Raw genomic sequence first — 22,636 nt, forward strand, 5'->3', positions numbered from 1 at the left:
AATTACAATTGTAATAAAAATTATTTAAATTACACTTAGGATTACACGTTTACAATAACAAAAAGGAAATATAGATTAACTTAAGCAACTGTTTAAATATATAAAACGAACTACAATCGGAAAAATGTCTCTGTTATACTACAAAAGACTATTCTTTTATTTATTTTTTCTTTATTACTTAAAGACTATTCTTCTTTTTTTTTCATTTTGTGGTGGAGAAATAAAAGCTTTTCGCCGGTCTTTGGAGGCGATTTACTTCTTCTCGTACAAACTTCCAGCTTGAGAAAGTAGTCTTTCAAGATACACAGAAGATGATGGTGCAGCAAGATATTTCCTTGCAAAACTGGCAAGATGTGGGTATTTTGTCTTGTTCAAGTTCCAACAGTTTAAGACTTTATCCTCTTCAGTTTCTGCATTCAAATATTCTGTAGTAAAAAAAGCACTATATTTCTGCTTCAATTTCTTTATCAATAGAATCCTGATGCTCGTCCTCCTATGTAGCTGTGTTTGATTAAATTTTAAACAAAGAATATCAAGTTGAAAACTTCTTCGGATCAAAATTGACAAAGTGTTGTGGTTTTGGTTTCTCTGATGGCAATATAGGAGAATTATCACCTTGATTAGCCTCGAAACAGATATGCTTATTACAATTTAATTTTAGCTGCTCTTTAACATCATTTTAGAGGTAAGAAAGGAAAGCCTAAAGTCGATATCGTGGATCAACAGCTGTTGTGGCAAACAGTAATTTTTGTCATTCAGTTGTTGTTATTGGTATAGAACCTTCTTTCGCAAGCCTACCCTGTATTTTTGCCTTAAGATTTACAAACATTTGATACTTCTTCTGATTTTTTATAAAAGTTTACAAACTTTTAATTTTTGAAAGTTTATTATTTTATTAGTCTAAAGCACTGATGATCGAAAATTCATACAAAAATCTTCTAATTTTTTTGTAGTGTTGAAAACTGCTGATGATTGATAGTTATTAAGAAATTTGGATTATATATTTAGTAGACAGCTCAACAAGGTATCGTGCATAAATGACCAAATAGTTACTTTTTGTTAATAAATAGCAAACATTGTAGAAAATTTTCAAGCATATGTAAATAAATCAGTTGAAAAAAGTTTTTATTATTTTATAGTTTTTTACTAATATTGAAAACATTTTGCACAAATAGGTAATGAATTACTATAAGTTATAGAATTGGCCCGTGAGCACGGTATTTTTTTGAATGGAATGCGGCCCTTGAAAGAAAGTTTTGCGGCCCGCGAGTATGTAAATGTGGCCCGCTGAGCAAAAAATATATTTTCAGAATTTTTTTTTTGTTATTTGGTTTAATTTGTTTAATATCGTTTTAGTCCCTGTATAACATTTTTAAATAATTAAAATACTTTATTTCTTTAGCTTAAAAATGTGAAAAAGACAGATTAGCAATCCATCAGGGTTTTTTTCTCAGTTTTATAATAATTTTCTTCTTACGACAGCAAGTTATTATCTGAAAAAACAGTGTTAAGAGTGCTTGGTTTTAGTAAGTTACTTATATAATACGTATTTAGTAAACAAACTACATGCAAATGTTTTCCATTTTGTACGAAAGTAATGAACTGTAATTAACTACGATGTCATTTATTGACAGTTTAGATATTTTTTTAAAGTTTTTTATTCATAAGTGTACTTTATAGATGTTATTTTACTAAATGTTATATTTGAGAGAGAATAAAAACAGTTTAAATTAAATAGTTTCAAGAAATAAGTTTATTTTATTTTGATTTTGACACGTTTAAATTTTTTAGAAGTTTTCTTTGCACTTTAAATAAATTTCTATGCACACCAATGTACAAAGATGCTCATATTTTAAACCACTTTTTGTTAAATAACTAAGTTAGATTAGTTTAGTATGTGCTTTTTAAGATTGTTGTTTCTACATGTAATTACTAATTGTCCACAACCACATTATAAAGAACATATATGACATAAATTAAAATAGTTTTTGTCTGGTCTATATTTTCATTTTACAAACAATTTTTTTTGCAAATTAAGTTAACTTTTATGCGTCGCATACTGATATACACAGTTGCTGTTTTTTAGAAATAGCTATTTAATACAAACTAGATTTTGGTATGGCAAACTTATTAAGTTTGTACATTGTTAATCAAAGTAGTTCAAATTCAAGAAAATAAACAACTTAACATTGCAAAACACTCAGACTATGAGTATTTGAAGGTTTTAAATATCAGGCAAATTTATTATTTTTTTATTTTCTGATTGAATTGCCTTTTGTATACTAAAATATCAGGCTAGTTTTTTGTCACTCAAGCTGGCTCTTTTGCTTTAAAGAGTGGCAAATTAAACTAATGATGTATGTTTTGTTCGATTTACAGTGTTCGTTTTCATTAAAATATATTTAAAGTTTAAAATCTTGCAGCTGATATAATTTGAGATACTATTTAATTAATTCTATACACATAGGTGTGAACAATCAGTGTTGCTAAAAAACTTGAAACCCGGAAAAGCTATGAATTTGACAATTTATGCTTTAAAAAATCTAGAAAAACCTTGATTTTGAGAATTTTTTGAAAAAACCTTGAGTTTTAAATGTTTTATACATGTAAAGTAGTGAAATTTCGTTTCGACACATAAAATCTACCATACAAATATTTTCTTATTAAAAACCCATTTAAAGTAGCATAACAGTATTTTTGAATATTTTTATGTTATTTAATTTTATTTTATACTAATAATAGAAGAAAAATGTTGTACTTTTAAAAATTTTAAGTGGTGCATCGCACCTTTGCTTTTGAAAGGTCTTTGCCTATTTTTGTGCTTTGCATTGAACTTAACCTAGAAAATTTTCTAAAATGTCAAAGTTAGTAAAAACACCTCTACCTCTAGTAGAACGTAGGTATTTAATAGAATCTAGAATTAAATGAACACTTTTTGTTGTATCAGTACTCTCATCTTAACAGATTTTTAATGTCTTAATTTAATTTATTCGGCTTTTTAATCTTAAGACATTTCCTAAACACGACTTCTTGTTGTCATTGAAGAAATAAACAAAAATATTTTGCTACAGCCAACACAAGTTCTTTAAAAAAGTTTAAAATTCTAAAAGGTAACTTCTTTTTAGTAGTTAATTTTGCTACTTTATAATTTGCATTAAAAAATTTTACTGATCAGTCTGTAGTTACTAAAAAATAATCATGTGCTTTTTTGAAACTGACTTAAGCAATTTTTAATTTTTTTTGTTTCTCCGAAAACTCCTAACTAACGTTTTTTAATTCTTTTAGCTCGTCTTATATTTCAAATTTACTCTTTTTAAATGCAATAATTTTATTGCAGATAAAAATTTCTTTATCACTTAATAAATTTTTTCTACTTCATTAATGGCTTAATAAAGTTTTACAATTTTGTTTAAAATATTTAAGTAACTTAATTGTCCATTCAAGCTGATTTATATGTTTTCTTTCGCTATATTTTTTACTAGTTGTGAATAAGATTTGTTATTTCTTTATTTTTGAATTTTTTTTAAACACTGTTGCCAAACACACAAGCTAATTTAAAAATTTGAAAAACTCAGACTATTTTAAACCTATTAAAGATAATTTTTAACAACTCAGGTGTGTGTTAAGCATCTATTTTAAACACTTTGAATAAATATTCGAAATCTCAGAATATTTTTATGTCTGTAGTGTAGCTCACTAATTGTTTATTTTTTCTCGTCTTCTTAAATATTGTTTTTATTTAATGATGATATTTTAGATAGGTATTTAACCTTGATTAACAACAAATTTTTAACCTTTTCAACTTTAATAAATTTAAGCTGGTTTGATATAACTCAGACATGTTTTGCTTTTAAAGTGGCAACCATGAAAAAAACTAATTAATTAATAATAATGTATTTTATTAAAGTATTTGACCATTAATTATGTTAAAGAGTTTGTTTTAGCTTTTCTATAATACAAATAGGTATTAGTTTAATTTAATTAACTAACTACTTTTTTTTTTAACTGAAAACGAAAAATTTTAGACGCAAAAGTTATTTTCAAATTTTAATATTTTCAAAATATGAAAAAGTGGTTCATAGCAGGGGCGTCGCGTGGGGTGTTGCACTGCCGCAACTGCACCACCTTGAAATTTTGTAAGAAAAAAAAAGTATCTATAACGTTTTCGTTATTTTTTAAACGAAATCTCTTTTAAAACTCCAATTTTGAAAACGACCATTTTGCCCACTTCACTGCCGCAAACTCTTAGCTGACTGCCGCAAATGAACTCAAAAAAGCAAAATTTCTTCAAGAATTACCGCAAAATCAATATCTTGCGGTAAGTAAGCTAAGTTGAAAATTCCCTAAAACAGGACTTGCTTAAGTATCATCTACAAGCTATTGTAAACATAAAGTAAACACAAAGCTAAGCTACTGCAAAGTGCAAAGGATTAAACTTAAGTTTATGTACCCCCCTGATTTTTTAAATTTAAGAGATCACTTCTATTAAAAAGAAACAATAAAAGAACAAAACTTGTCATAAACTACATATTTTGAAAAAAATAGACAAAAAACCTAAATCACCAAAGTCTTAAAAAATTGTTTTTTTATTTAAATCTGCATACATAAACTTAACTATAACTGATTATTGTTATCATAAAGTTAATAAAATATTTAATTAAAATATATTTAAATATAAAATTTGAGTGCTGAAAATAAATGTTAAGAAGTTTATTATAAACTTCTAGTTTACTCTTACAGAAAAATAATTTAGATTTATATTAAATAAAAATTTGTATTATTGATACAGTCACATATTTAAATAAAGTAAATAGCTTTAACTTAGAAATTTTGATTACTTAGAGTAGTTTAACATTTTAGGAGAATTTAGTCTACTTTATATGACTTTTGGTTTAATTTTTTTATTAACAAAGAAAAAATTTTAGATAAAATTTCTGAAACATGGTTGCCTTGCCTCATAATCAGAATAACTTAGAAATTAAAAAAAAAACTAAAGATGACCCAAGATAAATTAAAACAGACCAAATTAGAAAAATATTCAGGCTGACTAAAGCAGTTTTAGTTTTTACTCTGAAAATAACAAGCTTATTTATAATTAAAAAATAAGTGTTTTACCCCTATGGCCACATGAAAACTAACTAACCAATTTTTTTAATGCTATAATGGTTACATATTTATAATTTATCTTCAAATTTCTTGAAAAGACAACAGCCTCACCAACTAAACTTAAAAAAGTTGAGCTCCTGAGAAAAATACTGTCATCAAAATGAAAAACAAATTAAATTTAAATAAAGAAAAGATACTCTTAAAGAACTATTGAATTTTAAACCTCCAACAAAAAAACCTTAAATTTAGAAAAAAGTTAATAAAAATCTAAATGTTTGTAAAAAAAATTGTGCAAAATTTTGGGGGGAAGGGGTGTATAGGCTCTTTTTTCATGTTGTTCTTATTTTAACGTTTTCAGAAAGCAAATAGTTGATTTTAATAAACTTGAAATTTCAAATTAAACTTTTAGATACAACTGGTCAAAGCCAGAGAGTACAATGATTTATTATACAAGGAGCAAACCAAAACACCAAAAAAATACAATTTTACTGAAAACCTATGTTCTCCATAATTTTTAAAGCAATTTTTATTAAACTTTTTATCCTACTTTTTAGAAAATTTTATACTTTTGTTGAAGAGAAGTTTTAAATTTTTAAGTATCAATATATATTTTTATATATACAAAAAAATAATTACTTTTGTTATAACTTTTTTTCTTAGTGTTTTAAAAATTTATTTTAGCAAATTGTTTTGTTTTATAAAAGAAACATCTAAAGATTTTAAGGCCAACTTATAAAAAAAAGATATTATTATAGTGATTTGATTTATTTGTTGTTCGAGTTTATATTATATTAATAAGGATTCTTTTGTACCTCTGACTGTGAATTACCATATCTCAAAAAATGAATTTTTTATATTGATAAAAGATGACTTTTAGTTAAATTAAAACTGTATAAACTAACTTCATTAAAATAATTCTAAAGTAGATGATAAAATTGTTATAGAAAAAAGTCTTTATTTAAGATAAAAAAGAGTTTTAAAGTAGGGGATTTTTTAAAAATTCTGCACCACCTAATAAAAATACCACGCGACGCCACTGGTTCATAGTATAAAAGTGTCCCATAAATTTTTTTAAGCTCGGTTATTATAGATAGTTAGGTTGTAAGTAAAATAAAAAATAAAAAATTTAGCTTATTAAGTTTTTAAGAAAGTTAGTATTTTATAAAAACTTAAGTATATTAGTCAACGTAAATTTATTCAAATAAATATTTATAATTTAAATTTAAACTATGTGTAGCTAAAAGTCATTTATAAATAGTAAAGTGTTTTAAATAAAAAAAATTCTGTACAGTGACTAAAACTAAAACCAAAATAGTATTCAAATGTCACTAAAACTAAAACTGCGGCCAGCGAAGATTTTAGGAACTTGAATTTTGGCCCGCGAGCACCAACTGCCTGCCGACCCCTGATCTAGATATTAAAACAGTTATGTCGTATAACAAAGAGCAAAAGTATATTACGTCGATTGACCGTCTTGATTTCACATCATCAATAAGTTCCTACTTATTCCTAGAGCAAAAAAGTCACTAACAATTAAACAGACATGTTTATTTGTATAAAAAGTCCAAGGTTAATCAAATCTCACCCAGGTAAACTTCTTTAAAACCTTCACTTCAATCTATACAAAATGTTTTAATTACGACTTAAATTAGTACTTTAGTAAACAAAAATTTATATAAAATTTATTTTTAACATGAACAGTTGAAATAACGTAAGTGTCAACGAAATAAGTACTGAAAAAAAATTTGAAATAGAGTAATAAATTAATTATAGTTAAATTAAGTATAACTAGGAGCAGAAGTTTATAAAAACTACATCAAGTTTTTTGTTTCCTTTTATCAATTATTTTTCCAGACGATTATTACACGCAACATATTTACTTTTAATTCATATCAGTAAAGCCAGCTTGAAGTCTGTTGACTTTATTCTCGGTGTTTTTTTGCACCTCTAAATTTCTAAAAACGATTTTTGCACCTCTAATTTTCTAGAAACCTATATTAGAGTTTAACAATACAAACAAATTTTATTATTTTGTTATGAATTTTAAAGACATATAAATTAATCAAATTTATACTCATATTTCATATTTAATTATCACTGAATAATCTTAAGTTCTTGTGTTTTTGGATTCCTGTGAAACAATAACTTTTAAAATATATCAAGAAATTTTTTAAAGAAGTTTCTATGATTAATCGTGAGAAACTGTTTTTGCAATTTTAAATTTTGAAAACTTTTAAATTTTTATGATAAATGTAAAATTGTTTTTCTCTACACACATCATATTTTAAAAGAAAAAAAGGCAAAATAATAAGTTTTCGACACTTAACTTTTATAGTTAAGTTTATTACATGACATAACTCATTTAATCTTTAAATATAATTTACCATTGGCTAAAAGAAAGAAAATTAAATATAAGTTTTAGCAAATGACAGGTTCTAAATATGGAAAAACGTCTATCTCTACTTTTGACCTTTTAAACAGTAAACACTTTCGTTTTAAGAACTTAGAATTTAATAATGATAATTTTAAATGAAACCACCATACTAATTACGATTACTAAATTTTATTAACTGTATTATTTCGAGTTTCATATATACTGATATTAATATTCTTAAAAAGTTGTATTTTATATAAATTCGCCTTAAATTTGAATGCAACTTGCCAATCTGGTCTCCATACTTAAAAAATGTATATTAAACATATAGAATCTCTTCAATGATAAGTACGGAGTAGTCTTTAAAGGCTGCAAAACTTATTATATTTCTTACATTGACGACTATCAAAACTTAATATTTAATCTTTAGAATACAGAAGACTTATAATTTCCCAATGCTTTTTGAAACTAATTAACTACAGTTAATTAATAATCCGTTTTTAACTTTATTTGAATAATTAATTACCACGAAAATAAACCATTAATTTATTAACCTAACGAAAATAAACCATTATATACCATGATATAATATGTAGAATTTTGGTAGCTCTATAGTTTGATTTTATTAGCAGCGCCTTTCCTCTGTAGAGCAATATAAGGTTTTTCAATATTTTCGATAGATATGTTTTAACCTGTATTCCTAATGTCTTTTGGACTTTAAATTTAGTGGTTAATAAATGCACTTATTTTTTTATTTTTTTTAAATTGTCTGTACCTTAATTCCAATAATGTTTATTTTAATTGTATTGATTATGCTTTGGCAAAGCGACAAAAATAATTGATAAAAAAACAATGATATACCAAACGGTTGCACAAATGTACAGAACCTAACTCTAAAAGTAAGGATATGTATATCCGGTTGTTTTTTGAACAGGAAAAAAAATATTCATGAATTTTTGTAGTTTGTTTGAATTCTGACATTCTGGTATGTTCTAAAAAAAAATTATAAGAGTAACAATGAACCTTATTTTAATGAAGAAGTGCGCAATTCAGGCTATTTTGCTTATTGCTGCACTAAAACCATTGAAATAATTTACTAAATCGTCTCAATATGTGTTGCTAAAATTTTTAAAGAATGTTTTTTTTTGTTGAAAAGAAATCGGAAGTTAATTCTAAATTGAAAGATTGTGCAACTGTGTTTGGTTTTATTGGAACTCACTGATCTATGAAAGAATTGATGTTAAACTTGCTTGTTATGGAGTCAAAACCAATTTTTTTTTTAAACTTTTCCTTCAAATCATAAATAAGTCAATTAGTATTATACTAAAGTGTTAAATTCCTTTGCTGTTAATCTATAAATATTAGATAAAAATATAGTTTTTGATTTTAAGGTATTTAAATTTGCGTCTCTTTGTTAAGTGTCATTCAGTTTAAGTGGCCCAGATTTTGATGCCTAGGTCTAGCGTAGGATAACAAACTTTCTATAGCAATGAAAATCAAAAATTAAATTTTAACAAAAGCTATCTAAACATTAAGTTTTATTTTAAACAAAACTAACTAAATTTCATTAAAAAAACAACTTTGTTATGATTAGTTTGTTTTTGAAACAAACCCTTATTCTAAAACAATAAAAAACAAATATATTAATATAGATCGGGTTAATAATTGTCGGGTTGTATTGGGTTAGAAAAGATCGGGTTAGATATGATCAGGTTAGAAATGATCGGATTAGATATGATCAGGTTAGAAATGATCAGGTTAGAAGTGATTGGGTTAAATCGGGTTAGAAATGATCTTGTTAGAAATGATCGGGTTAGAAATGATCGGGTTAGAAATGATCGGGTTAGAAGTGATCGGGTTAGAAATGATCGGGTTAGAAGTGATCGGGTTAGAAGTAATCGAGTTAGAAGTGATCGGGTTAGAAATAATCGGGTTAGAAGTGATCGGGTTAGAAGTGATCGGGTTAGAAGTAATCGAGCTAGAAGTGATCGGGTTAGACATGATCGGGTTAGAAGTGATCAGGTTAGAAATGATCGGGTTAGAAATGATAGCGAGTTAGAAATGATAGTAAACCCCGATAAAAATAATCTATAAGTTATTTACTTAAAAACACTTTAAAAAAAAACTTCCTTTAGTCTGACCGAATAAATAACTTTTATATAATAACATAATAAATAAATTTCAAATAAGTATTGAGAGTATAAATTGTTGTTTTGCTAAGCTAATCTGTAAGTAATAAACAATTAACAATTAAGCACTCAACTTGTATTACACAAGGTATGAAAAGAAAACTCAAATTTCATACATTTTAGAGTTAGGTCGCTTAAACGGGTATTTGTGTATTTGACTTACTTTCGTTTCTTGATAGCTCGTTCTGAAATCGATGTTCGAATTTGAGGAGACAATCATTTCACGTAAAACGACTTAAGATTGCCTTGGCTGAATAACAGAAGTTGTTAAACAATCGAAACTAGGTTGTTTAGTAAATCAAGCAGACGGAAAGCGAATGTTTCCGAGACTCTTCAAGCGTGTAAAATACATTTCAGAATGGACCCGCAAGTGGAAAACGCGCTTTAAAATAATAAAACTGCGACGTCGCCCTTTCAAGCCTCGCCTGGCTTTTTATACAGTTTTCGCGACAGTGGTTTATTCAGTTTCTTTTTACTAAATCTCTCAGGACGAGACTAAGCAAATATGCTTATAAAATTTCATGGTCGCGACGTATTTCAGCTTGAAACTAAATTGTGCAAAATAAGCACACTACTTTTTTTCTATAATTGTTTAGAATTAACTAAATAGTTGATACATATTTTATAGTCTTTGTTTTTAGAGTAACTTTGTTATATTTTTGAAAGTTATGGCGGCCGCGAACGACTTTCTATTGAACACGGATCATTACTTTTTAAAAAATGCTAATCATTTCTAACTCTCAATTATTTTTAAGTTGATGTGTTCAATCTATTTATTTTTTAGTTTAGTATGTTTATAATCTTGTTAATCATAATCTTTAATTTCTACGTTTAAAGCCACAACTTGATTTTAGCTTAAATTTTGTTTAGTTAAATTTTAAATTTTATATACTTTTGATTAAAACTTATTTATATTTAAATTCTGATTAATTAAAAAAAAATTATATTTTCACTGACAAGTTTTAAATTTATAAATTAAACTCTACTTAACACAAAAATATAAACTAAATAATTGTAAACCTCAATCCTAAAAATACAACATAGATACAGTAACCTGTCGCTTGAACACTTTCTTTTCAACCAAAATACTCTCTCCTTAAAACGTTTTTTTTTTTACTTTGAAATTAAAAACAGAATTACCTAAAAGTAATGGTACAGAAAATATATTTTAAAACTAATTTTATTAAATTAACAATAAAAAACGAAAACTAAAAGAATCAGAAAAAATTTTATGATTTCACAAATTATATATCAAATCCATTTACTTAGAATATTAAAAACAAAAGTATTACAGTTTATTAATTTAAGTTATAACAAAAAATGCATATCACATGATTAAAACGTAGAAATTTAAAAATGTCATATTGAAATTTAGACAAACGAAAGTAATGAACAAAGCAATTGATATTTACAAACCCAATGTTTGAAATATTCAAGCTATATTCAAGTTTAAAAACTTATGAAAATAATAAACATCAAAGTTAATTTCTAACTAAATGCTCTTGAAATCATGTCTGTTAGTGTAGCTTGTTGTTTGAGTTTAGCAGACACTTTTTGTTGTTCGCAGTTTTTTACTAAATATTTTTTAAGTTTTTCAAAACTTATTATAGCTTTCTAAAGCCGTTTTTACCGACAGCTACTTGCATTTCTGCTAAAGACAGTTCTCCTTCTGTATTGCATATTGCACGACAAAAATAAAGACGCTCAAAATATTTGGTTTTAGGACCTGGTGCACATAAAACCTTTCGGTTATCAAGTCGCACACCACAGGATACCTATTAACGTCTGAGTCCAGGATGACAGATCCTAAAGGTTATATTTGGTACTTTGTTTTTAGTCATCTGTTAATTTAGTAGTGGCTTTTAGCATATTTGTATTAGGATTAATAAAGGTAAATAGATAAATAAAAACCAGGATTACTTGAGCACACAATGTCGGTTTAGTACTCACTTTTACGCTTTTTTCAACGCGCGTACTCAAGCGGCAGTTTGCAGTATTTAAAGTTCTGCATAAAATGTGATTAAAATCGAAACTAATTCAACTATTTATACTTAAGTATAAGTACACTACAATCTTTAAAATGTATACATAGCAATAAGTTACAATCTAATACTATATAAATATGTAATAAATTAATTTAGTAAAGTTAGACAACCATCGTATAAAAAATAAATATAACATTTTCTAAAAAATCTTGCGTTTTGTGTATGAATTATGTGAGAATTTTGTTGTTTATTTTTAGATCTAATTAAATTAAAAAAAAAACTTTTCTTAAAGTCTATTAAATATTTTAATCTAAAAGATGTATAACTTATTTAAAAGTAGTATGTTGTATAATTATTCGTTATTGAACAAAATTAAAACTCAAAAAACTTGGTCCAGGGACCTGAAGTACGAAAAAACCTTTCGGTTATCGGAGCATACTACACGGATACAGTTTAATGTCTTGTCCAAGACCTTAAGTCTATTCATTTTAGACTTGGTTCAAATTTGACGATTAGTTTTCTTAATTTCATCTTAGTTTCTAATCTTTTATTTAAAACATCGTTTAATAAAGATGATTATTATTTTCAAAATTTATAGTAATTTATAAACTATACTTTTCTAATTAGACCTGTTTTTGTAGTTTATAAATAAAACTCAACTTTTACTAGATTAATTTTTCATTAATTTGATTAACATTATTATAGTTAAGAATTTTTGATAAAGTTAATTTTACGTTATAACGGAATTCTTTAAAAATAAAATCTGTAGTTACTTCCTTGTACCCAAGTTGAGAGCTTTTACTTTTAGATTTCAAACTAAAAATATATACAGTATCTTTAACCCCAGTTCCTTTTTTTTTTTCATAAGACCTCTTTTGAATAAATTTAAAAAAATATGGCCCCCTCCAATAAGATATCTCAAAAGACTAAACATAAATACATGTATAACCTTTTTTTTTTGCTTTTCACTATGAAGTTCAGAATATCTAGTACAAGTTCCGATACTACCCTTAAATACGCTTAAGAACGTTTTTTTTTGTTTCTCTTCATTATCAACTCCAAACTATCTTGCGTAAATTTAAAATAAAGGCCTGTAAGTAATTAGTCCATTATTCCCCCTTTGCAGCTTTAGGCCCACTAAATTTCTTAAGCTGCCTCAAAGGGGTCATATGGCCTACTTTCGGAGACTCTAGTTAAAACTCATAAAAAAAATTTTGTACAAAAGTACAATTATATTTTATATACTACTTCTGCATTATATGTACTTAAACACTAATAATAATTTAAACAATATCTTTAAAGATGACCTTTAAAATTTTACTGTATTAGTTTTTAATTAACATTTGTGTAATTAATTATTAAACTGAAAAGAAACAGAAGTGTTTAAAAAGTTCAGTGTTAATATAAATTTAACTCAACTGTAAATTTTTTTGAACTCGTTTAGTTTTTGATTTTTATTGATGTTTTGTTACTTTTTTATGGTGTTTAAATTTTTAATTAAAAATACATATATTAATCTACTTATTAAAAGCATAGTACAATTAACATTAAACTTGTTATTTACTTAATAAAAACTAGTTTTTACTCATATATATATTTATAAACTATTTTATAGGTAATATTTTTTTGTTGACTACAAATACAATAACATCTTGAGTATTTTTTTATGTATTTATAACTTTGAAATAAATACAAGTACCAATGTTGAATCATACTGTTAATCATACTGTTGAATCATACTGTTGATAATGTTAATCAACTGTTTTGTTATTGTTTTGAAAAGAATGTTTATCCAAACAAAACCAGGTAGTAAAAAATATCCGTATAATTTGAGCATTCTTTTGTTATTTATTAAAAACTAAACACTAAAAAATAACTATAGGTTATGAATAGAAAAATATCAAGGTTAAACTTTTGTCTTAATCAATTGTCATATAAGTGTAAATAGTTTTGTCTTTTGTGTTTTACAGTTATTTTTTAAATATTGCATAATGCACAGCAATGTGTGTTCTTACAAACTCTAAGTTAAAATTGTACTTTGTTATCTTTTAGCTTCTATCAATAGTGCTTTTTCTGGATATAACTTACTAATAAAGTTACTAGCTTAAAAAAGTAAAGCGTTTCGTAATAATATATGACGAATAAATTTGGCCTGTTATGTACAAAACATTGCAATATCAGGTCAACCGACTATAGAAATTGCCTAACTTATTATAAAGCATTGAAAATGTGTACAAAAAAATATTAATTAAAATTTTTTTACTTAATTAAAACACTACATATAAAAGATAATTGGTATGTCATGAAACGAAGGAAGCAAGATAACTATGAAAAAAACAATTAACATGATTTCATTGATACAATTAAAGTTATGATTAAAAAGAACAATAAAAAGTTTACCTTTGCTTTTTCATCAAGTATTCTTGTATTTTATAAAGCAACGAAAAAACAGAAATAAACATTTCTAAACATACATATAACTGTTCAAAATATAGTTTTAATTGTTTGCTAACAAAAGATCATAGTAAAGTAACTTCACTGGAATATAAATAAAAACAAATTATACAGTAATCTTCCTTTATTCTACCAACATATGTTTCTGTGTGTCAACGAATCAACACACTTCAACTGGGTTCTGTAAAAAAATAATTACTGTAATGAGAGAATAGAAGCATAGGATATAGAATAGAAGAATAGAAGCTATTCTATGCTTCTATTCTCTCATTACAGTAATTATTTTTTTTACAGAACCCAGTTGAAGTGTGTTGATTCGTTGACACACAGAAACATATGTTGATAGAATAAAGGAAGATTACTGTATAATTTGTTTTTATAAACATACATATACAATTATTGCAATTACAGAGATCGTATGCAAAATTTTCCAATTTTAGACTGGCATTCCTCGATATAGACCAGGGGTCGGCAGGCAATTGGTTCTCGCGGGCCAAATTTAAAGTTTCGAAATTCTACGCGGGCCGCAGTTTTAGTTTGAGTCAAATTTTATTTTTATCGGTTTCAATCACATTTAGCCTATTTTATTTAGGGGTCTGGCCTATTTAAAATGTATTTTGAGTTTAAAGTCTAAAATGATTTTTTAATAAAGTACTTATGTCCTAATATCATTTTTACTATTACCTATAAGTTTATTTAAATAAAACAACAATTTTGTTCTTTTCATAACCACCTACCTCTTTCACAATGAAATAAGCAATCTACCAGACGATTTGTGTTTAAAAAAACTTACACGATACACAACAATAAAAGATCAACTACAAACACAGTGATACAATAAAACAATTAACAAAATTTGAAATCTATTCTCTCTTCTAGTTCGGTTTCATAAAGTGTTTTTTTTTCTCTTTCATCCAGTTTTTTGTATTTTGGAGATAGCTATTTCACGTAGTCATTTACAAGCAACTCTCACTGACATCTGTAGAAAAATAAGCTCAAAAAACTGATGCGGGTCACTTTGTACACTTTTTATATGATCAACTTCTATTTATTTAGTTATTATTTTCTTTAAGTTCTGGAAACTTATCTTTGTGCATTTCAATACATTGCAGAGCAGAAATCTAAAGTTTTAGTTATTCTTTTACTTAACTAAAATATAAACAAAAAATATATTATTATTTTCATTTTGAACAGCGTAAGTTTTTCTTTTAAAACCCTTAAGTGAATTAATAATAATTTCAAAGTTTTCTTAATTGCAAATTTTTAAAACAAAAAAGTTACAATTAGTTACATCAAATCAGTTACTGTTTTTAAAAGTTAAACAAATGTAAAGAAAACAAGATTGAAAAACTTTGCCATTTACACAAAATAGTTTACAAGTTGAAAAAAATATTTTAGTTTTAGTTAATAGTTTTTGATTTCTTTTAAGTATTTCTCTGCAAATTTCAATTTAGTGAAAAAACAATATAAAAGAACCATTTTTATGATCACACGTCAAACCAAAGACCTAACCTATAAAGAATTAAAATGTTAGTAAAACACTGTAATGTTTGCACAGTGTTTGTACTCAAAAAAATCTTTATACTAAATTAAATTACTTATTGCATTGTCAACTTACTGTATCTAAGAGACACTCTAATTAAAGTACGTAAGCTTTTTTATACATTCCAAGATGTTGTTGTTTGTATGGAAAAGCAAAATCTAAACTTTAAATAAAAACTGCTAAAACTACTATCTGCCACATTTACATGCTCGTAGGCCGCAGCTTTTTCATTCGCGGGCCAGATACCTTTAAATAAAAAACATGCTCGCAGGCCGCAGATTTACACTTCAAGGGACGCAGTTGGCCCGCGGGCCGCAGTTTGCCGACCCCTTTATAGACCTTGAAATTTTACTGAATGTTTTTAGAACTAATTATGCAACAATATCTAGACCAGTGTTGTTTGACCATTTCAAAAACAAGTTTGACCATTTTAGTGTAATACTTTAAAATAAATTTTGTGCAAACTGGAGTACAAAACTTATAAACAGTCATTAAAAAACACTATTTTTTTATGTTTTTAGCGTCTTAAAATATAAATAGCGTGTTAGAACTGTTAATTAATGTTATATTTAGCTTCTTTTAATGGAAAAGGAGAATAAAAATGTCGTCTAATGTTTTGTATAGGCAGTGACCGATAACTGTCCTTTTTATAAATGTAAGGTAAGTTTCCACATTCAATGGAAATAAATTGTCTAGAGAAAATCTAGATCTCTCAAATATAATTCGTATATAAGAACTGAATGACTTTAATGCGGATAGTTTTTTGAATTACTATCGTCAGTCCTAATTTCTTTTATTATGATCATCTGTAACAAACCGGAGATTCGAGAGGACTCAAGTCTAAGGCTGATATTTAATATTAATAAACCCAAACTATATTTATGAGTTTACTTATATACTTAATATATTCCTTAGTTTAAAAAACTATACTTATTATTAGTTGCCTACGTTATTCTAACTTATACAAAATATGTTACGATATAATCATACTTCTTAAAAACTAGAAACATAGCTAATCAGTAAACAAAATATTAAAACAAAGAAAAGGTAGAAATGAAACAGTAAGTACTGACACCAAAGCGCCCACAAAAACTAAATAATTTTGCCTTGATTTCGTGTGTGTTATTATATAAAACGAGGGAAGAAAAGAAAAGAAAGCCAACTAGCAGAAAGCTTAATAAAAACGTTTTTAAACCAATAAGTCAGGGTTTGGAAGGTCTGATATTAATACATATCAAGGTCAGTTTTAGGTATCAAATCTTTTTAGTTACCTGACAGTTTACAGTATTTCTTACAGCTTGAAGTAAGTCATCAGACTGCACTTCCCGAGTTCACTAAATTCCGAGTTCATTAACCTCGAAGCACTTTCTAGACTAGAATTTTTTTTTGTGACCAACACAAACAGGAAACTTTTTAACTAAAACTTTTTGTTGTCTACATTAACCGTGCTAGTCGTTGTTATTGTGTAGTTATTTTCTTTATATAAAGTAGTTCAATTACTTGCTGTTTTTATTTATTTCTTCTAGCTTATCCTTAACGTAAATACTTTATTAAAATTAGACTTAAAAATTTCTTTTATATTTAAATACTAACATTATTAGTTTTCACGTTTTTAATTTTGTTTGAGTTTTTTCAATTCTTACTTTTAGAAAGTTTTAATCAGTATCTAAATTTATAAATGTTTTACTAACTAAGCACATAACTATTAAAAAGTAGTCTAGAATATCTGACACCCGATAAATTAGTATTAACCTAATAAATCTTTTACTCAGTAGTGGAGAGTCAAATAACTATATAAAGTAGTTTAAATTAAGTAATTAAAATTTAAGAAACCCTGCTTTACACTTCATCTCGTGATATTTTTCTTGCATAAAAGATAAAGTTTATGATAAAAATAGTATTTTTGTAGGATTTCGTTTAATATTATCATTTAATGTAGTTTTAGTTATATAAAGTCTATTTAAACTTATAAATGACCAAAACAAGTTTAATTCTATTCAAATATGTTTTATTTATGAAGCGAACAACAAGTCCAGCTAAGTCAGTTAAAACTGTCAACGACGGCCGTCTGTTCTTTAAGTGATCTATTTTGGTTTTTTACTTTCCTTTTTACTTCCACCTTTCTTTTGCACCGACTTTATAACACCGATCGCAGTAGCTTGGTCCATATAAGTAATAACGAACCGGCCTAGCGACGGAAAATCCTTGTGAGTCTCAACGCACAAGGGAGCACCCGGCACGATTTTGACCAGCGCGGTGTCGCCGCTCTTCAAAACTTTCGGGTTTTCTTCAAGCACTTGGCCCGATCGAATGTCGACTTTGAGCAGCAGCTCGGCGAACTCACACCGCACGAGGGCGGTATGAACTTCCAACACCGGGGAATACCCGACGTTGATTTCTCCCGGGTGGGCCAAGAGGGTGACTTGAGCGACGAATGATTCTGCTTCCGCGGGCGGCTGGTTGTCCGCATCGCCGGCGACCATGCCCTCCTTGACGTCATCGAGAGACACGTCACCAATGTTGAATGCCACTATGTGGCCAGTGAGTGCTTCCTTTACCTGCTTGTGATGCTCCTCGACTGAATAGACGGTGGCGTTTTTCACTGGCGAAGGAGCGAAGAGCGCGCTCATTCCAGGTCTGAGCGATCCCGTCTCGACCCTTCCCTCTGCAATTGTTCCCACTCCGTTTATTTCGAACACGTGGTGAAGTGGTATGCGCAGTGGTAGTTTCAGAAGCTGTGTGTTTTGATTAGTTTTTAGTTTAAATATTTAAAATATAGTTTGTAGTTTCATACAAATTTTTTGCTATATAGTATTTTTTAACACTCTAACAAAGTTTGTAAGAGTTTTGATCAAATAATGAGAGTAAAAGTTTAATACTTTTATGCAATAGTTTTCATAAAAAGTTGCTGCATAATTACTCGAGCAAGAAATTTTAAATTAAAAAACAAACATTTACTTAGTAACTAAAGTTGTTTATGAAATTCTTTCAGCCCTGCGTTGTGCTAAAAGTAAAATTCAACTAACAGCTTGACGGTCTGGTGGTTGAGTTGCATCTACGGCATCCAAAAGGGTTTTGCCAGAAAACTTTCCCTCTTTCGTTTCAGTTTCCCATCCTTTGTACCACGGCATGTTTGTTGAAGGCTCTATCATGTTGTCTCCCTTAAATGCCGAAATTGGTATAAACACCACCCGTTTGGTGTCGTATCCAACTTTGTCAAGGCACCCAGAAACTTCCTTGCTAACTTCATCAAACCTAAAAGTGTGTTGAGATTCAAAACTATTGTATGATGAATTAAAAAGCAGATGATGTAGAGCCAGTAATATTTATCTTGTAGCTTAAAGTCTTAGACTTTTAAAGATTCCTTTTCATGCATGTATTGAATACTTACTTTTAAATCTTTTTCATAAGAGACTTAAGCAAGCTATAAGTTTCTCACTTTTATAAAATAAACATAGTCTTTAATAACTAATTGTAATTACTATTTCTTTTACATAAAATATGTATTTACTCGTTAAGATGTATGCAAACAGAATGTCTGTTTATAATTAAGTACTTATATAGTGTTTGAAATAGTAAATAATTTAATTAAACAATTAAAAAAGCTTTAAGTGCTGAACTTCTTTGTAAACAAATTAAAAAAAAACTATTATTTCTTTATTTACTGTTAGAAATTTTAAAGTTATATATATACAACTAAGTTTTAGTAGCCCAATAAACTTTTACTTTGTTCACTGAGAAAACTTAATTGTCCTTTTGAAGTCTTTTCTATGCTTAAAATAAACTTAAAAGTAGTACTATAGTTCCACACTTATGGGTTCTTCAGCTAATAAGGGCTAAAATATAACACTCAAACGTAAAATTGTATTTAGAAATATTATACTAAATTTCAAAAAACAATATGTCGTAAATTTGAATTTTGTGCAAGACTTTTTATAAAATATCCAACTGCTTTTCAAACAAGCAAAAAGAATCTAAAAAGTTTCAATAAGTAGCTTTAAAGTTTTAATAGAAAACAAATTTTTAAATATGAACTATAAAAGACAAATTTTAAATTTATTTATAAGAGGAAATTAACTTAACATTTATACATGCTTTAAAAAAAATCCTCAAAGTTAAACCTTATTTGGCTGTATGGAGGCTCAGTGGAGTCCATTTTGTTGACAACGCAAACAATTTGCTTGACTCCCAGCGTTTTTGCCAGCGAGGCGTGCTCCTTCGTCTGTCCGGCCATTCCGTCTTCAAATTCAGACGTGGGAGCGGCAACCACCAAAATTGCACAATCTGCCTGTAAACCTCCTAAAATATTCGTGGCATTTACATAAAAATTTTCGGAATGAGGCTATTTTAAACTTTTTTTTTTGGTTTATTTTTTAGCAAATGATTTTTTTAACTATTAATTTAGTGATTAGTAAAATTTAAACATTTATAATCTGCTAAGTTTGTTTTGAAAATTGTTACTTCCTAAAAAAGTACTTATTAGAAACATTTTAAAATACTTTTTTTGGCATATTTATTAAATAAGATAATGATGGCTGCTAGGAGCCGAAACTGGAAATACGTACACTTCTAACAATTAAAATAACCAATATAAAAAAAACAGTAAACCAACAGGAAACTAGGCTTTAATAAACTTATCAATCTTATCTTTGCTCAAAAATCCTATTCAGAAGTTTTTTGTCTAAACTTTACTAAAAAAAACCGAATATTTATATTTAAATAGTTCTAATTTCTAGAGGTTACCAAACAATCCCCTAAAATAAAAAATGAATATTCACCATTAACAATGTTGCTATCAGAAAAAATTATAATTTTGCTAGTGAAAAAATTAAAAATATTTATCTTTACGTTTTTCTCTGATTGTTAGTGATAAGACAGTCAAAAACCCAATAAATTTAGGTCATCAAACAAAATTTACAGATCCTTCTACAACTAAAGTTATGCCAGTTAGTGCAAGGGCCGTAAAAATAAATTCTGCTCAAAACAAATTTAAATAACTAAAATGTTATATAATCAACTATAAAATACAAATACTGTTACGGAATTACTTTTAAATAATTTTTTTGTTTCTTAATTTTAGTTATTAACTTGTTGAAACTTTAAATAGTTTAAAAAGATAAATGAACAATGTGTAGTTTTTCCTATTTTTAGTCCTTAATCTGGTAAACGTTTACAGATTGTAAAAAAACCGAAAAGGTAATTGATTATGTTAATTAAAATCTTTTGTTTTGCATATTTTTCCTGATAATAACAGAAAATGGTCAACAGCGGTTGCTTTCTATTAAGGATATTTCGAAAATATCTTGTTTGCATATATTTCTAATTTATACTAATAATTTAATTAAAACGTTTTCAGATTTAATACATAAGACTTATTTTTCACATCTACCAAACATCTACAAGCTGTTATAATACAAAAGTAGATAAAATAAGAATTTTAGTTGCCTCTTTTTTAAGTTTGATGTAAAACTAATTTGTAGCAGAACAAAAAAAAATAACAAAAAACTCAAAGGTACTACTTCATCTACAATTAACTTTGTTGTAGAGAGAATTTTTTTAATCGAATGGTATAATCTAGCACACAACAAAATCAAATTTTTGAAAATGTTAACAAATTTATATTCAAAAGATAAAATCATTCTTGTTCACCAAAATCCGGGCCCACTGTGAAAAGTGGCGTATAATTGAGTTATTGTTTTTTTTAATTGACAACAGCAAAAAGTTGTTATAACAAAAAAAACACTTTAAAACAGGGTTTTCAAAAGTGGGCGATATTGCCCTCTTAGTGGATATTTTGGCTATCATATGTAATAATCAGTTAGAGAACAAAAAAGGAGACATTTAATTAACTAGCAAAGGGGCGATTATGAAAATTAGATTTGGAAACCCTGTCTTAAACACACCACAAACCAGTTATCATGTTCTTGACGAAGCCCTTCCGTCCCATGTTGTCGAAAACCACAACTTCACGCGATTTAGATTTGAACTTCACCACGTGCATACTTCCCCCCTCCGCCTCCCGCAACTTTTCCACTACCCACGCGTACTTCAACTCCTCGGGAATCCCCTCCTCCACCGCGTCCTTTTCCAGCTTTTCCCTCATCCCCTTGTGCACGCCCCCGCAAGCGTACACTAGGTGGCCGGCCGTCGTCGACTTTCCCGACTGCTGGTGGCCGAGAACACAAACGTTGACTTCTTGCTTTTCCAGCGGCATTTTTGCTGTGCTTTTTTTAATTTATGCTGGTGAAAAAAATTGTTTGTTGATAAAAAATCCTTTATGTTCTATTTTATTTCTAACATTAATTCGATGAACCCCAGCTAATATAATCACTAAAAATTTAAGGTAAGCAACAAAATACTGCGTAAAGTATTCTTTGAGATATTTAACTAAAAGAAACAGTTAATTTTAGTAATTTAAGATACATTTATTTACAACTTCCTTTTTTTTCTAGGATGATTGTCGTGTTGATATCTTTATTTAAGAGAATAAAAGTTCAAAGATTTTAAATTGCATAGCTCCTGTGTTATTTCTGCACTTAATAAATATGTTTCTTAATTTTTGAATTTAATTTTTAAGTTTTGAACTAGGCTTAAGTTATTGTTATGTTAAATGAAAACTACTTAAGGAAACATTAAGAATAATAATAAATTTTTACAGGTGTAGAAACATTTGTTTTAAAAGACACTTTTAATAAAACTACTTACAAAAAGCTTAGAAAAAATTAAAAATATTTGTAACACATATCTCCAATAGTTAAAACATCATAAAAACCGAAACACTACCTATCTAATACTTTTACAGCTTTTTATTTTTTTGCATATTACAAACTCGTTTATTAAAGTTAAAAACGAATGTATTCTAAACATTAACTTTAAACATAATGAACAATTTTTATAACTTAAGCCAAAGATTTACTTTTTTCATGCAGTATTAATTTTTTTCAACAATGTTCACCAGAGCATTAAAACTACTTTTATAATAGTA

At 27.3% G+C, this 22,636-nt stretch overlaps 1 protein-coding gene across 1 annotated transcript; it reads right to left on the reverse strand.

Annotated features, from left to right (window-relative positions):
• Positions 1 to 252: 252 nt before the first annotated feature.
• Positions 253 to 21,744, reverse strand: LOC145844878 (elongation factor 1-alpha-like). The gene is made up of 5 exons (XM_082952299.1): positions 21,562 to 21,744; positions 19,773 to 19,950; positions 18,678 to 18,906; positions 17,753 to 18,386; positions 253 to 425 (listed from the first exon to the last, which is right to left on the reverse strand). The coding sequence occupies exons 1-5, from the start codon at positions 21,650 to 21,652 to the stop codon at positions 253 to 255; spliced, it is 1,305 nt and encodes a 434-aa protein (XP_082808425.1). The 5' UTR covers positions 21,653 to 21,744.
• Positions 21,745 to 22,636: the final 892 nt, after the last annotated feature.

The sequence above is a fragment of the Thalia democratica genome, chromosome 9, assembly GCF_965202585.1.
Source record: "Thalia democratica chromosome 9, ktThaDemo2.hap1.1, whole genome shotgun sequence".
Classification (NCBI taxonomy): domain Eukaryota; kingdom Metazoa; phylum Chordata; class Thaliacea; order Salpida; family Salpidae; genus Thalia; species Thalia democratica.